At 39.1% G+C, this 15,304-nt stretch overlaps 1 protein-coding gene across 2 annotated transcripts in view; it reads right to left on the bottom strand.

Annotated features, from left to right (window-relative positions):
• The window catches only part of zfpm2a (zinc finger protein, FOG family member 2a), a 155,634-nt gene that overhangs the window by 115,947 nt on the left and 24,383 nt on the right, over positions 1-15,304 (bottom strand). The window contains exon 2 of one of the 2 annotated variants that reach the window (XM_058376406.1): positions 9,306-9,444. The exons of the other annotated variant lie outside the window; for it this stretch is intronic. Within the exon in view, the coding sequence (XP_058232389.1) occupies positions 9,306-9,318 (13 nt within the window). The 5' untranslated portion in view covers positions 9,319-9,444. The remainder of the gene's footprint in view (positions 1-9,305; positions 9,445-15,304) is intronic. 2 annotated transcript variants of the gene reach the window in all.

Genomic DNA, 15,304 nt, shown 5'->3' with positions numbered 1-15,304 from the left:
TTGGAAGTACAGAAAGAGGATGGTCTTCCTCCTCTCACCCCTCCTCATCACTCCACATGATCACTGATACAAACAGAAGCTGGGTCCAGCATCGCTGCAATAAACCACTCTCTGACTGCAATCTGAGGATTTTCAGCTTGACGTGAATCCGTGGGTTCTCCGACGAGGTTCCGATGTTCCCAGCATTCCGATGTTCCCAGCGTTCCGGTTCTATTTCCTTTTTATTGTTGGTCTGTTCATCCGCTTCTGCGCAGTGATTATAGAAATGTGAAGGTAATGTTACGACAGCAGGCCAAAGTAAAAAGGCCATCTGTGGAGCTGACAGCTGATGAGGCTGAATCTGGTCTGACCGTGTGTGTGTGTGTGTGCGTGTGTGTGTGTGCGTGTGTGTGTGTGTGTGTATAGAGTCTAGGCCTGGGAATAAACGCTCTTATTGTTTAACTTGATCTCCTGGTTGCTAAGCAATGTAATTCTGCCGATTAGAAATGGCTGCGTTCCTGCGCTTGGGCACTTACAATGTTTTAGAAACCTGTGTGTAAGATCCCACACGACACACACACACACACACACACACATCCGTAGAAGAACAAATCTTCCAGAACAGCCGAAATTTCATGGGGGAATTCATTTGTACTTCACTTTACATTCATTGTAACACAATTCCGAATAAAAAACAATCGGATCTGATCAAAACAATCGACAATATTTAAGATTTATAACACAATTTTACGACTGAACCTATCTACTGTTATTAAAAGCTGCGCAGTGCTATCTAACAAAGGATAAAATAAAGCAAAACGCTCGGTGTTACAGAAACATCGCTCCAAATGTCTCTGTTAATGGAAATTGTGTGTACTTGTATATGTGTGTGTGTGTGTGTGTGTGTTTGCGTCATTATACTAACGGTTAATGAAGGCAAAAATGCAGAGTTAAATCTTAATTAGGTCATGTTTGCTGGATGCGTCCATTAAAGGCAAAGATCCCTGATTAAAAGATTTAACTGCTAATGCAGGTCATCATCGCAAACAACACATCATTAGAATTACTGTAGCGCATCACGCACACACACACACACACACACACACAAACATGCACATGCAAACTCTGATGTGCGCTGGAGTTCTCCAAACTCACAATTTGTCCAGCGTCCATGTGTGTGTTAAAGACGCATGTGTGTGCTTTCCTCGTCCAGCGCCTCCAAATTGGAGTGGCATGAAAGCGCGGCTGGCATTTCACTAGGTCATTAAAAATCTGGAGGCTCCTCTGAGCGTGCCTTTGGGCCTCGGCAGATGCCAGGCTCTCTATGTTCTGCATTGCTTTTACTTTCTGTGCACACACACACACACACACACACACACACAGCCACTCAAACTGGCAGTCGCAGGCATCTATTAAAGGCCCGGGGTCGTCCTCCAAATGTTCAACAGTGTCCGTGCTCTCCGAAGCTCAGGTGCGAGCTCTTATTAGCTCCTGCTCTCGCTCGAGAGCCAATTTGGACCGTCGGTGTGACTGCTTGTTGTTTATAGCCTACTGAATCAAAAGCTGACTTTGAATCATTTATTTTTAAAAAAATGAACAAAAAAAATGATGAAAAAGTGTTCTTTTCGACACGACGGGGGTTAAAGGGGCGATAAGTGATTCGGACTCTTGTTCTATTGTTTACGTTTTAGAGTATTCGATAAAGCTTTAAAACTTGATATGATATCAAATGACCTACCAACATTTCCTCCAATCAGGACAAAGGGGGTGTGTCCATTTGTGCCTGGAGCATTTTGAGGTGTGGCTGTGGATGGAACATTCGCTGATTACAGCTTTAATCGTTAAAATAAATAAATAAAAATAAATATATAAATCAATTTATAAAAAAAAATAAATAAAAGTATAAATTTATAAATAAATACATTAATTAATAAATGTATACATTTATAAAAAAAATAAAATAAATAAATGTATAAATATGTAAAGAAATACCTTTATAAAAAATAAATAAATAAATACATAAATGTATAAATAAATAAATAAATAAATAAATAAATAAATAATCTTTGATGCCATGTAATGTGTTAATCCCAATCGAATTTCAAATGAGAAAATAAAAAACTAAATATATTTAAATATAATCTATGATATATACAGTATATTATTCTTCCATTAGGGATCTATCTGACACGGCAATTTCGCTTCTTTGGCAATAAACTCCTCTTTAATTCAATTCTAATTTGCTTCTCCGCTTCTTATTTCTACTATTGATAGTTCCGCTTCTTAATACTCCTCCTTTGCCAAAAAAAAAAAAAAACGGAGTCGTCTGAGTCGGAGGGAACAGAGGATGAGGATAAGATCTAAATATTACCCCTGGCAAAGAGAAAGCGCTAAAGTCTGATGAACATTTCAAAAGCGCGATTCTTTATGGATCGGAGAAATCTTTTCCACTTTTTAATTAAAAGTAAAGAAAATAGAAGTTAATTATCCTGTAAAGATTAGCTACTGGGCATCTTTCTGTAAATTGGTTCTAATTAAAAGGAAATTGTCAAATGACATTCAAAGTGCTGTCCTTTCAAAGTGTGACACAGGGATTGGGGTGTGAGGAGGATTCATCCATCTCTCTCTCTCTCTCTCTCTCTCTCTGTCTCTCTCTCGCTTTCGTTTTCCGCTCTTGATCTGACCTCGTGGAACTTCCACGGAGAGATCCGAGCTCTGACGGAGCAGCGGTGTTGGAGTTTTGCTGTCCATCTTCATCATGAATCGAACAGGTGATTGGGATGATGATGATGTAAGAAAAGGTAGCATCTTACATTAACTTTACCTTGAGGTCATGAGCGAGCCACGAACGAATAAATAATTCATAACAAAGTAATGACGTTTTAATAACAATGTCTGTCTAAAGGTCGACCTTTACAGCAACGTGTAGTTCAGTAACAAGGAATAACACACACACACACACACACACAGAGGTATGCGGTTATAGGAAAATAATCAATGATTGAGGTTGTTGTGGTTGATTATTGTTTTCTTCTTTTTGTCTTTTTTTTATCCTTTACTAATTTAAGAACATACTTTTTATCCATTTAGAGTTACACGTTAATGTTCTGGACCTCCAGCTAAACACACTTCCTGTTCATTATTTCATCTTACACACTGATGACAGAAATATAACTTTCTTGTATTTTACTATGCTGAAATGTAACAAACACAAACAATAATGTTTGTAGCAGTTTCATAATTTGACTTTCCTAATTCTGGAGACGAAGGATTGATGTTAAAATGATGCAGAAAATAAATGTTTTAAAGCGTTAGCTAATATGTTACGATTTGAACTGTGAAACTCAGCAGTGTGGCTCAGTGTGTGGTTCCCGGAAATGACTGAGAGCTAACAGACTGGAAAATAAAAACGTGGCCTTCGTGATGATTTCATCAGCTTTTTAAAAGAAATTATTTTCATGACACACCAGGTTGAGGATTTGATGTACAACTTTAGTAATTATAAACTTTTTATTTATTTATTTATTTATTTATTTATTTATTAATAAATTTCTAATTTATTTTAAAAAATTATTTTATTTCTTTTTTTATTTATTTATCATTTCTAATTTATTTTTTAAATTTATTTTGCTTCATTTATTTATTTGTTTGTTTATTATAATTTTTAATTTATTTTTAAAATATATTTTACTTGATTCATTTATTTATTTATTATAATTTTGAAAATGTATTTTATTTATTTACATTTTTTATTCATCTATTTTTTATTGATTTATTTTTTTTTGAACAAACTGACTTGAGGAGAAAATATTCCAAAATATATTTTAAAAATGTATTATAATCCAGATTCCAACCCAACTTATAATCAAAAAGAAATACCTATTAAATATTATACGTATTATATTCATAAATGTTGGAACCATCTGATATTCAGAATGGATGTGGATCAAATATTATCATAAATTAATCTTTTTTAACATAAAGAAACGTTTATCTTTTGTATGGATTGTAAAGAAAAAAAAAACATTTAAGTAGATTTTACAGAACAATAATGCAAATCGTCTGATACCGGAGATATGGGTTTGGGAGAGGAAAAAGTGTTATCGTGACATCTCTAGGGGTAAGATTAGATATGAAGGATTAGACAGAGTGATTAGACAGAGATCAGAAGATTTTCATGTAAGGATGGATGATTGGGGTGAAAACTGATTACAGAAGCAGTTGACTGATGGCTGCTTACTCGCATCACTCCAGTCCCAGAACAAACACGTAGCGAGCGGAAGTGAAGGGAATATTCAGTGAAGTGTAATGAAGTTACTTTCAGGATAAATGAGTGAAGCAGATGATTAGAAAGACACGGGAGGACTTCAGCTTTATTACGCTTCATACACGGCACACTGGCATGGAACTACTGATTAAACACTGCACTGATTATTTTTTAAAGACTTGATTTATGTTACAGAAGTTAAAGAGAAATGGAACAATCCCCCTCGTGATCGTGTGTGTGTGTGTAGCAGTAAGAGAGACAGAGATGGAGCACTGACCTTTCGACAGAGCAGAGGGGAGAGGGCCTCTGTCAAAAGAGTCCTCCAGAGATGACAATCCTGCTTCTACCTCAACCTGACAGCGCACACACACACACACACACACACACACACTCGAGGAGCTATACTGTTACCTACTCAACACCTTCAGCTGCACTTCAGTGCATGAAAGATTATAACCTAATCCACTTCACCACTGTGCTCGTGCTCCGTGGCAGCTTTTTATGTCAAGCACCACCAGCAGGGCAATTAGTATTAACCGGTTAGTAGCAACAAAAGTACTCGAGGTCATCTGAACTGACTGATTCAAAATAATAAGAGATCAGTCAATTGATAAATAAACAAACAACAAGAATAAACAACAACAACTAATAATAATAATAATAATAATAATAATAATATGCTATATAAATAATGATATTTTTATTTAGTTAGTTCGATAGATATTTTTAATACAAACTTATTATTATTATTATTATTATTATTATTATTATTAATAATAATAATAATAATTATTATTATTATTATTACTATTAGTAGTAGTAGTAGTAGTATTAATATTATTATTATTTTTTTTTAATGTATTTATTTATTTATTTTTAAGAAAATATAAAACACCTTTAGTGACAATAATATACTGACAATAAAATATGAATAAACATTTAATAATAATAATAATTCATTCATTTATTTATTTTTACTTATTTACATATTTTATATATATATATATATATATATATATATATATATATATATATATATATATATATATATATATATATATATACACACAATTTTAAATATAAAAATTATTATCGTTATTATTATTATAACTATTATAAAAACATACACATCTTTAGTTACAATAATACTCCTGTATTTAAATAGCAATACGTATAAAATGTAACACTATTATTATAATTATTACTATTATTATTATTATTATTATTATTATTATTATTATTATTATTATTATGCCCAGTAATGGCATGATTATTAAGCCACATGCCCCTGTTGCATTTGCATGCCTCGCAGTAAGCCTTGCTATATTTGTTACAGCACACAGCTCTGGGACAAAAGCGTCCATTACAATCGCATGGCTCGGTCCCAGTGAGAATACTCCAACCTAAATATCACACCCTCCCTTTTACAAAACACCTCCGTATTACAAGCAAATTACTAGCGCGGTTCGAGCAAGCCGGGCAGGAACAAAGACGGGCAGCCGTAATTATATCTCTCCGTGTGCGGCATGCGAATGGGCATCCTCCTCCGGCGGGGCGTTCCCCAGAGGCATCCCAGGCATCAAAATGATGGCCAAATTATTTTTTTGCGCCCCGATTATCGTATTTACCGCCGGTGCATTTATGACAACAGCGCTGTTTCTACCTGTCTTGTGGAGGAGATGCCAGGTTTGAGCTCTGTAATTTCGCGAACGTATGGTATGCATATGAGCCGCTTGGCAGGGATTTAAATTAGGTCAAGACTGGAATACATCAACAGCAAAGCCATATGTGCATCATACACCCCCCCTACCACCACCACCACCACTACCACTCCTTCCCCTGCACGAACTCTTTCTGAAAAGCTTTGCATTGATGAAGCCTTTGTGGCGAGTGCGTCAGCGTGATATGTGCAAATCACATTTGCGAGACGAGCTCGAACCTCCCCTTTAATATTCACTCCATCCGGGACAGAGCGAATAAAAAGACACTTTCTTTTTTTTTCTCTTCAGATATCAGAACAGGGACGACGTTGTTTCTCGCATTATTGGGAGGTTTTTTTTTTTTTTTTCCTTTGGAGAAAGTCGCGTGTTGCCAGCTCAGTCGATGAAAGGTACTGTTGCCATGAGACACAGGGAACATGTGCCAGTTCCCGCTGCCAGTCAGGCATCAAATGCAGTCGCAGCAGGAGGCCAGCTCTGGGCACCAACAGCAGCACCGTGCCACACACCGTGCCCAGGCCGCGCTTAGCCTGTTAGCCACCGTGAACCGCGACGTGGCACTGCGGCTAGCTTCAGAATGACTCGTGTGAGAAACTGTTACTTATCAAGATTTGAGCGAGGTAAACTGTTTGGTCATGCTGAAGAGATTGCAACAAAGCCATAGTAACCAGCTACTGCTGGTATACCTCAGGGGTGTCCACTAGGCCCTAAAGTTCCTTTACATACCGACACCCTGTACCCTGTACCACGGGTCATCAGATGCCAGAGTCTTGCAGCATTCCACTAACCTTCGAAGTCAGTAACTAAATTCAAGCTACAGAGTGGGAATATTCTCCATATTGGTCTTTTTTTGCCTTTTTTTTTAGAGCTTTGGTGAACCCTGAATAATTTCCTCTTCAAACCAGCACGGTGTTTACTTCTAGATAGTGTTCTAGATTTAACAAGCAAATATACCTTTAGTGAATGATCTAACTGTGATGGACTGGCGACCTGTCCAGGGTGTACCCCTGCCTTTCGCCCTATGTGCGCTGGGATAGGCTCCAGCAGACCCCCGTGACCCTAGGAATCCTAGAAATAAGCGGGTATAGACAATGAGTGAATGAATGAATGATTGATCTAAATAAAAATCATTGCATTGGCAAGTTTAAACATGAGAGCTGAGAGCAGCCATGTTGATTTGACTCTGGGTCCCGCCCCGAGTTCCTAAGTAGAAACTACTCAAGCCAACGGGACGATCCTTCCTTTCTTTCTTTCTTTCTTTCTTTCTTTATTTTTCTTTAGTTTTTTCCCCAATTATACTTTCTAATGCAGCATATTCGAAAGTACTCAATAGCACAGAGCTCAGAGTTGATAAATAGTTTCAATAAACATGAACCAGCTCAGAAACCTCTGTTCTGCAGTTCGTCCAATCACGTGCGTTTACGCAAGTGATTTAGCAGAAGGCGTCTCATCACATCACAGTCTAGCTAACACTGCACTTCGCGTTACTTGGCTAATTAGCAAACCGCCGTATTCTGCCATCACATTCAAAGCAGGAGAATCTGTTCAGTCCACGCCTCTAGTCAGAAGTGTTAACGAGAAGCGGCGGCGTGAAACAAAACAAGGGGATTAAGAAGGTAGCTCTCCTCGCTAGCGTTAGTCGCTAATCTGAAAGTCTTCCTGAATACACAGAAACTTCCCAATTTGTTTGCTGGATAGCTCCGGTGCACGCCCTCAAACTTGGTTCCTCTCTAATTGGTTGACAGCAGTGTTGCTATTTTCGAAACGGCGCAACCCTTTCCTCCTCCTCCTTAGCCTCACCATCATATTTGTCTCCCGCTTGTTAGCCCCTACGTCAAATATGTGTCTCCGTGCCATTTTAATTACAGCCTCTGCAAATCTCTCGCGAGGCATTCTGGGACAACACCGATCTGCAAAAAAGGTGATAAGTACGAGACGCCACCCGGCTTTGGTATCAGTCATAAACAGACACTTAATTGAATCATTTGACCTCGGAGGCTGATCCTGCCTGCAACAGCATGCGGCACGAGGGGGGGGGTGGAAGAAGAAGAAGAAAAAACGCTTTTCGGAATATTAAGGCGGTTCGGCGTGCACTACATAAACCATAGTTGTTTTGGCTGTGCGCCCAATTCGCTGCAATGTGGGCCACATTATAGAACAGATAAGTCTTTGTGCATGCGTGTGTGTGTGTGTGTCTAGAGGTCCCATATTCCCCCTTTTTGGTAGTGGCTTCCTGTTTGGGGATAGCTGTTGGGAAGAGATGGCACGGTTTCAACACTGCTGCCGGTTTGGTTTCAAGGCTCCACACACACGCAATCCGACAGTTAAACACCGAGTCGACTAGCATCCGCTCTGTCCCCCCCCCCCACCTCACCTCACCTCAGATGCGGCGGAGTTATCAATCCAAACAGACACGCAATCCGGGTCCAATGTCACTTCTCCTCATTATGTTAATGGTTAATACATGCAAATGAAAACATTCCGGCAATTTGATTTCTTTGAAGATAGTTTGCATATTGTCTTAGCCATAATGACGGCGTGCTCGCCTGCTCGCGACTGTCGATTTACGCCGGGCTAGTTAGTTCATATTTATCAGCGCCGAGTTCATTTCTAGGGCTACTGGAATGTTTTTTTTTTTTTTGGAGGGGTTTTTATTTTTCCGCCCTCGACTCTTCTCTTTCACCGTTTAACTAATTAGGATTCAGGTAACATAAGCAGATTTTTCACGCTATTGGTGTTTTTCTTAATTAAGAAACAAATGAATTCTCCCCAGCAAAATAGATGGAACAACGGGATAGCGTGCCAGAGGCCAGATGCTGCTGCTCTTAATTAGAAGTCACTCCATTGTCTGAGCCTTTCAAATGAAGCTCCAATCTAAATGGATATCAAAAGAGCCGCCCAAAGTAAAGGTGAGAGAGAAAGACGGAGGAAGGGCGAGAAAATCCAAGCGTTTCGAATGATCCGGAGGAGGAAGAAGAAGAAGAAAAATAATAAAGATAATGGAAGACAAAAGGTATGTCCTGGTAGAAGGAGAGTTCTACCTGTGGGTTGAGGAAGAAGGCCGAGCTCTCTGGCCTCGCAAGGAGGAGGTTGAAAGACTAAACCCATGCCCTGTGTCTCTCCCTCTAGCGACTACAGCAGTCAGAGGCGGCTTTTAAGTTTCGTATTGTAAAAAGAGAAAACAGAACTTGGTGTGTGGAGTCTGGGCTTTTTTGCAGTAATGATGTTCGTAGCCTTGAGAAAGCAGGAAAAATGGCAAAAATGCAGAAATTTTTTTTTTTCAAAGCAATTCGGTTAAAAGCGTAGTCATTTAGCTAAGGTATCTGGGTTGCGTTCAATACCGTGTGCCCGCATGTGTTGCCAAGCCCATAGGTCCTTCTTCGCATGGCGTGGCTCCGGAGCTCCCAGCAGATGGGCAGAGGCCCAGGAACGCCGGGACCCGCGGGCTGCGGCACAGTCGCCCGCCAAATACGCGCCAGGCTGGACCAGAAAAAAAAAATAAAAATAAATAAATAACTAAGCGGCTGCCTTCGGAGGATCAGGTATGCGGCGATATCGTTTTTCCCCTTTGTAACGCATCCAGTCAAAGGCGACTTTTAAGTCGCGCCGGTGCCTCTGCTTTCATTTCGGGCCGCAGCCTCGTAATTGATTTTCCGAGTTTTTCCCAGAAAAAAAAAATTGGATGGCGAATCAGGTTTAGGAGAAGGCTCGTGGACGCTCGTCCCTGTTTTTGTGTGACATTGCCGCACAGGACACGCTCAACTCTTGGCGTCTGAAATGCCAAAAAATGTTTCATTTTAACCTTACCTTCGAATATTAGCGAAAATATCCAAAACACGCGTTCTGAAATAACAATTTCGAGCAAAGGCGTGTAGTGTACTCCCTAGGCGTCTGTCTTCCTTATTAAAACAGGCATGTTTTAAACACCTCTACTTATCCTACCAAATTACCATAATCCTCCCTCTGTTCGGCTCGTGCACTTTTTTTTTTTTCTCGCCGCTTGTTTATTTCTATCAGCTCAGGAGATTAGGCAGGCAGATTACCCAGCGTCAAAACACGAGACGCCATCAAAGACGGCAAGGATAATGTCACTCTCTCTCTCTCTCTCTATCCCCCCTCCTTCTCTCTTTACCGAGCGCTGGAACAATGGCAGAGTGTGACAACGGGACGAGCTGATCCAGAGGGACGGGCTGTGTGTAAACGCAGGGGCTGAACATGGAGTTCAGGGAATTACTCCGGCTCGACGGCTGGAGGTGTTTATGAAACTGGCGTGATGGGGGAAAAAAAATCCCGTCCTGCCCTTTTCGAACGCTCCATGTGACCAGACTTACGTTTCAATTAGGAGCCATTCTGAAGCATGGAGAAAGTCGATCAGCCAGACCAGCTGAAAGGTTTAGAAATCAGGATAACGATAGTAAATGGTTGCTGATGTTCAAACATTTGGGGTTTAGGTATGTAGATGTGAAGTGAGGTGATATCCATAGATGAGTCGTAAAGCAGTTATAATTGAATAATAGGCAGTAAACCTGTGTGAACAAACTAATTCAGATTTAAAACTGGTGTGTAAACAGACCAGCAAGATGAGTTCCCATAACTCTGATACTTTTTAAATGTTCCTTCATCATCATCATCATCGTCGTCAGAATCAAATGATGAACAAACACGAATCAAAAGCTACTAAAAAGCCCCCTACCAAATATTGAATCATTCTCTTATGAATCAAAATTGCATCATATTACATTCAGTGGTGTCAAATATCACATACTTGTCTTATAAACTATTGTGTTGTATTGTAACAGATTGCGTGATATCGTGCAGTATCGTGAAACTGTCCAGTGATTTGAAATCGTATCATATCGTAGCGGATTTAATGAGATCTCGATGTCCGATCGCTGATTCGTTGTCTTATGAATCAATCAAATGAATCGCTGTTATTGTATTAGATTGAATGTTGAATTTCAACTGAAATAATATCGAGTGGTATCGCCAATCAAGGAATCAATGTCTTATGAATCAAAAATCATCATATCAGAATCTGTGATAAAATTGAATACCGCAGCTTTGTTGCATTAGATTCAGTGATAACGAACGTCGAATCGTTTCTTTATGAATCAAAATCGCAGCTTTTTCTATTTGATTCAGTGACATCATCAAACATTGAATCGTTTCTTGATGAATCAAAATCGCATCTTTATCTTATTTGATTCAGTGACATCATCAAACTTAGAATTGCTTCTTTATGGATCAAAATCACACCTTTATCCTATTCGATTCAGGGACATCATCAAACATTGAATCGTTTCTTCGTGAATCAAAATCGCAGCTTTATCTTATTTGATTCAGTGACATCATCAAACTTCGAATCGCTTCTTTATGAATCAAAATATCAGCTTTATCCTATTCGATTCAGTGACGTCATCAAACATCGAACGGTTTCTGGTATGAATCAAAATTGCAGCCTTATCCCATTTGACTCATGGACATGATCAAACTTTGAATCACTTCTTTATCAATCAAAATTCTAGCATTATCCTAGTTGATTCAGTGACATCATCAAACATCGAATCGTTTCATAATGGATCAAATTTCAAGCTTTATCCTATTTGACTCAGTGACATCATTAAACATCGAATTGTTTCTTTATGAATCAAAATCGCAGCTTTATCTTATTCAATTCATTGGCATCATTAAATTTTTGAATAAATTCTTTATGAATCAAAATGAATCATGAGTCAAATTCAGACTCAATGACAGGAAATAACGAATCATTGCCTCATGAATCCGAATCGAAGCTTGAACTCGGTCCTTATAATCCGTCTCTGCAAAAATCTTAATTATGACACTTTCCTTAGCTGAATTTTGAACCCTATTTCCAATACTCTGCCATCTTGAAGTAAATATGATCTTCAAAGTTAAGGAAATGATGTATGTGAGAAAATATGAAGCATATTTCCCAGCTCTGTTATGTAGATAAACAAAGAAAGAGCTTGGGTAATTGATGCTGTAGCCTTGATGCTTCGGCATTTCGTTCGTCTCGTATGAAAACTAGAAGACGAGACGGGATCCAAGCTGTACAGGTTCCAGATGTTTTTATCGTGGACCTGAAGCTACAGTGTTAACAAAGAACAAGGCTTAAAATACATTTCAGGGCTTATTTTAGCTTTTACCTCAGCTTCCTTTTGTGTGTTAAAGGGTTATATGACACATCAGCAGAACCTGGACATCTGTCTTGTCTTGCCTTCTTTTCTTTTTTTTTAGTTACAGCTAACACAATCTCTCACACACACACACACACACACACAATTGTTTAAAATTGACCTGATGTGTGAAACAGCCCAAAATTTGAACACCCCCCCCGAAATTATAATCCAAAATAAATTAATAAATAAAATAAAATAAAATAAAATAAAATAAAATAAAAATAAAATAAAATAAAATAAAATAAAATAAAATAAAATAAAATAAAATAAAATAAAATAAAATAAACAAATAAATAAATAAAAAAGATAACAAGAATCAAGCTCCAGTTTATTAGCTGAGACATGTCTCTCTTCATAGGTGTATAATCTAAATCTATTCTACGGAAGTCGTAATTACGACTTTATGTGTGTTCAGGTCATTTTGTGGCTTCATTTTTTGCCTCACACCTCCAGCGTTGTGGGTTCGAGTCTCACTCCCACTCACTGTGAGTGTGGAGTTTGCATGTTCTCCCCGTGCTTAATAGGTTTCCTCCAGGTGCTCCGGTTTCCTCCCACAGTCCAAAGACATGCCTTCTAGGCTGATTGGAGTCTCTAAAGCTGTAAATTGCGTGAGTGAATGAGTGTGTGTGTGTGTGTGTGTGTGTGCCCTGCGATGGGTTGGCACTCCGTCCAGGGTGTATCCTGCCTTGATGCCTGATGACCCCTGAGGCTCCCCGTGACCCGAGTATAGATCGGATAAGCGGTTCAGACAATGAAATGTAATGGGATGAAATGTCTCTCTTCGTGGGTGGATAACACAATTCCTACTGCTTTGTATTTACGATTTTGGGAAGTCGTAATTACGACTTCATGTGCATTCGGAGATGGAGGGATTAATTCTTGTCTAAATTATGTACAAAAAAAATGAAAACTCTAATTTGAGAAATATGGAGAGTAAAGATTTAATTTTTTAATCAATTATATAGAAAATTTCAATTCTAGGTTTCGAGTTTTTATTTTAAAAAATTCCCAAAAAGCTGGGTATTCGTCGCATCATGTCATATTTAACCAGACTCTACCTCTGAATTTAGAGCACAACAACAACAACAAAAATAAATAAATAAATGGTAGAAAGAAAAGAAAAATCATCTCCATAACTGCATTCCTTCCTCGGCGTGTTGGTCGTGGTCCGGTGGGCACGAACGTATGTGTCCAATTTATGTGGATGCTCATTAAATAAACTGCTCAGGAGCTTTTCTTGATTTTGAGAGATCAGCCAGATGTCTCGTAGCAATAAGTTAACTGAAACTGCTAGTCGAGCAAACACGGTTTCGCATGAGGAGGCACGGTGTCGCTAATGTCTTCACACAGATTGAGACAGAGTGCGGAGGAAAGACGAGAGAAAGAGAGAGAGAGAGAGAGAGAGAGAGAGAGAGAAAGCCTCGGGGGGGAATGCTGCTTTAAAAAAAAGCAATGCATTCAATCTGGCCTGAGTAGCCCGAGCGTGTACCGCGTCTTTCACAAAAAAAACGACAAACTGCTTCTTATTGTCATTAAAAAACACACAAAAAACACACAGACGGCATTGTAGAAGTGTAGAAGTGTCAGGGATTCAAAACTTCAGAGCGCACTAGACATTTAATCATCATCATCATCATCATCACTACTGTAAAAGAGGTCACATCATTTTGTTTCTTGTTCCAATAATTATGAAGAAACTTGTTTTCTTCCTTCCTAATATGGTCAAATCCCACCCACTGGGCAGCCTGCACCAATCACGTGACAGCCAACAGTCTGGGAGGAAGAAAGAAGAACACGTGCAATCCAGAGACAGAGAGATAGAGTGAGGGAAAGAGAGAAAGATGGCATTCTCATTCTCTCTCTCTCGGTCTACGTCATCCTCTGTCTCTCTCTCTTACTTACTGTCTTGGTCTATGTCTCGCTTGGTTTGTCTCTCTATCTCTCAAACTCTCTCTCTATCTCTTGGTCTCTCTCTCTCTCTCTCTCTTGGTCTAAGTCTACCTCGGTCTTTCTTTCTCTCTCGCTCTGTCTACATGTTTCTCAGTCTCTTTCTTTCTTTCTTTCTTTCTTTCTTTCTTTCTTTCTTTCTTTCTTTCTTTCTTTCTTTCTCGGTCTTTGTCTATGTCTTTTTAGGTCTCTCTCTCTCTCTCTCTGTCTGAATTTCTGTCTTGGTCTATGTCTTCCTCGATTTCTCTCTCTCTCTCTCTCTCTCTCTCACTCTCTCTCACTCTCTCTCTGTCTGAGTTTCTGTCTTGGTCTATGTCTTCCTCGATTTCTCTCTCTCTCTCACTCTCTCTCACTCTCTCTCTGTCTGAGTTTCTGTCTTGGTCTATGTCTTCCTCGATTTCTCTCTCTCTCTCTCTCTCTCTCTCTCTCACTCTCTCTCTGTCTGAGTTTCTGTCTTGGTCTATGTCTTCCTCGATTTCTCTCTCTCTCTCTCTCTCTCTCTCTCTCTCACTCTCTCTGTCGGTCTGTCTTGGTTCATGTCTTCCTCTGTCTCTCTCTTTCACTTACTCTCGGTCTTGGACTATGTCTCACTTGGTCTGTCTCTCTATCTCTCCATCTCTCTCTCTGTTTGTCTTGGTTTAGGTCTTCCTCAGTCTCTTTCTCTCTCTCTGTTTGTCTTGGTTTAGGTCTTCCTCAGTCTCTCTCTATCTCTCTGTCTTGGTTTAGGTCTTCCTTGGTCTCTCTCTCTCTCTCTCTCTCTCCCCCTCTGTCTCTCTCAGTGTTTTCTGGCATGAAAAAGTGTTCAAGAATCTTCATTTTGTTTTGTTGTTGTTTTTGTTTTCCTCTTTTTGTCTTATTAATTTTCAGAGCAAAGAGACAGTGTCTTCAGCTGCTGTAACCTAAGCGATAACACAGAGGCTCGGTGACATTAAACCAAACTCGGATAAAACTGATAAAAAGTGTTGTTTGTTTTCCACCTGCTGTACTATAAGGGGAATAAAACACTACGGCTAAAACGGCACGCCCTGCTGCTTTACTTCTTAGATAAAGTCGCTTTGAATGGAAGGATGAAAAGAAAACAAAAAAACATGAACTCAGACATCTGAGAAGGCCAAATCTTAAAAAAAAAAAAAAAAACCCACCAGAGTTAGCTTTCTGTCTTTTCTTTTTATTTGATAATGTTTGTAGCATCC

Source organism: Hemibagrus wyckioides, linkage group LG23, assembly GCF_019097595.1.
Source record: "Hemibagrus wyckioides isolate EC202008001 linkage group LG23, SWU_Hwy_1.0, whole genome shotgun sequence".
Taxonomy (NCBI): domain Eukaryota; kingdom Metazoa; phylum Chordata; class Actinopteri; order Siluriformes; family Bagridae; genus Hemibagrus; species Hemibagrus wyckioides.
The sequence above is the reverse complement of the archived record's forward strand: the minus strand, read 5'-3'. Positions and strand labels throughout refer to the sequence as shown.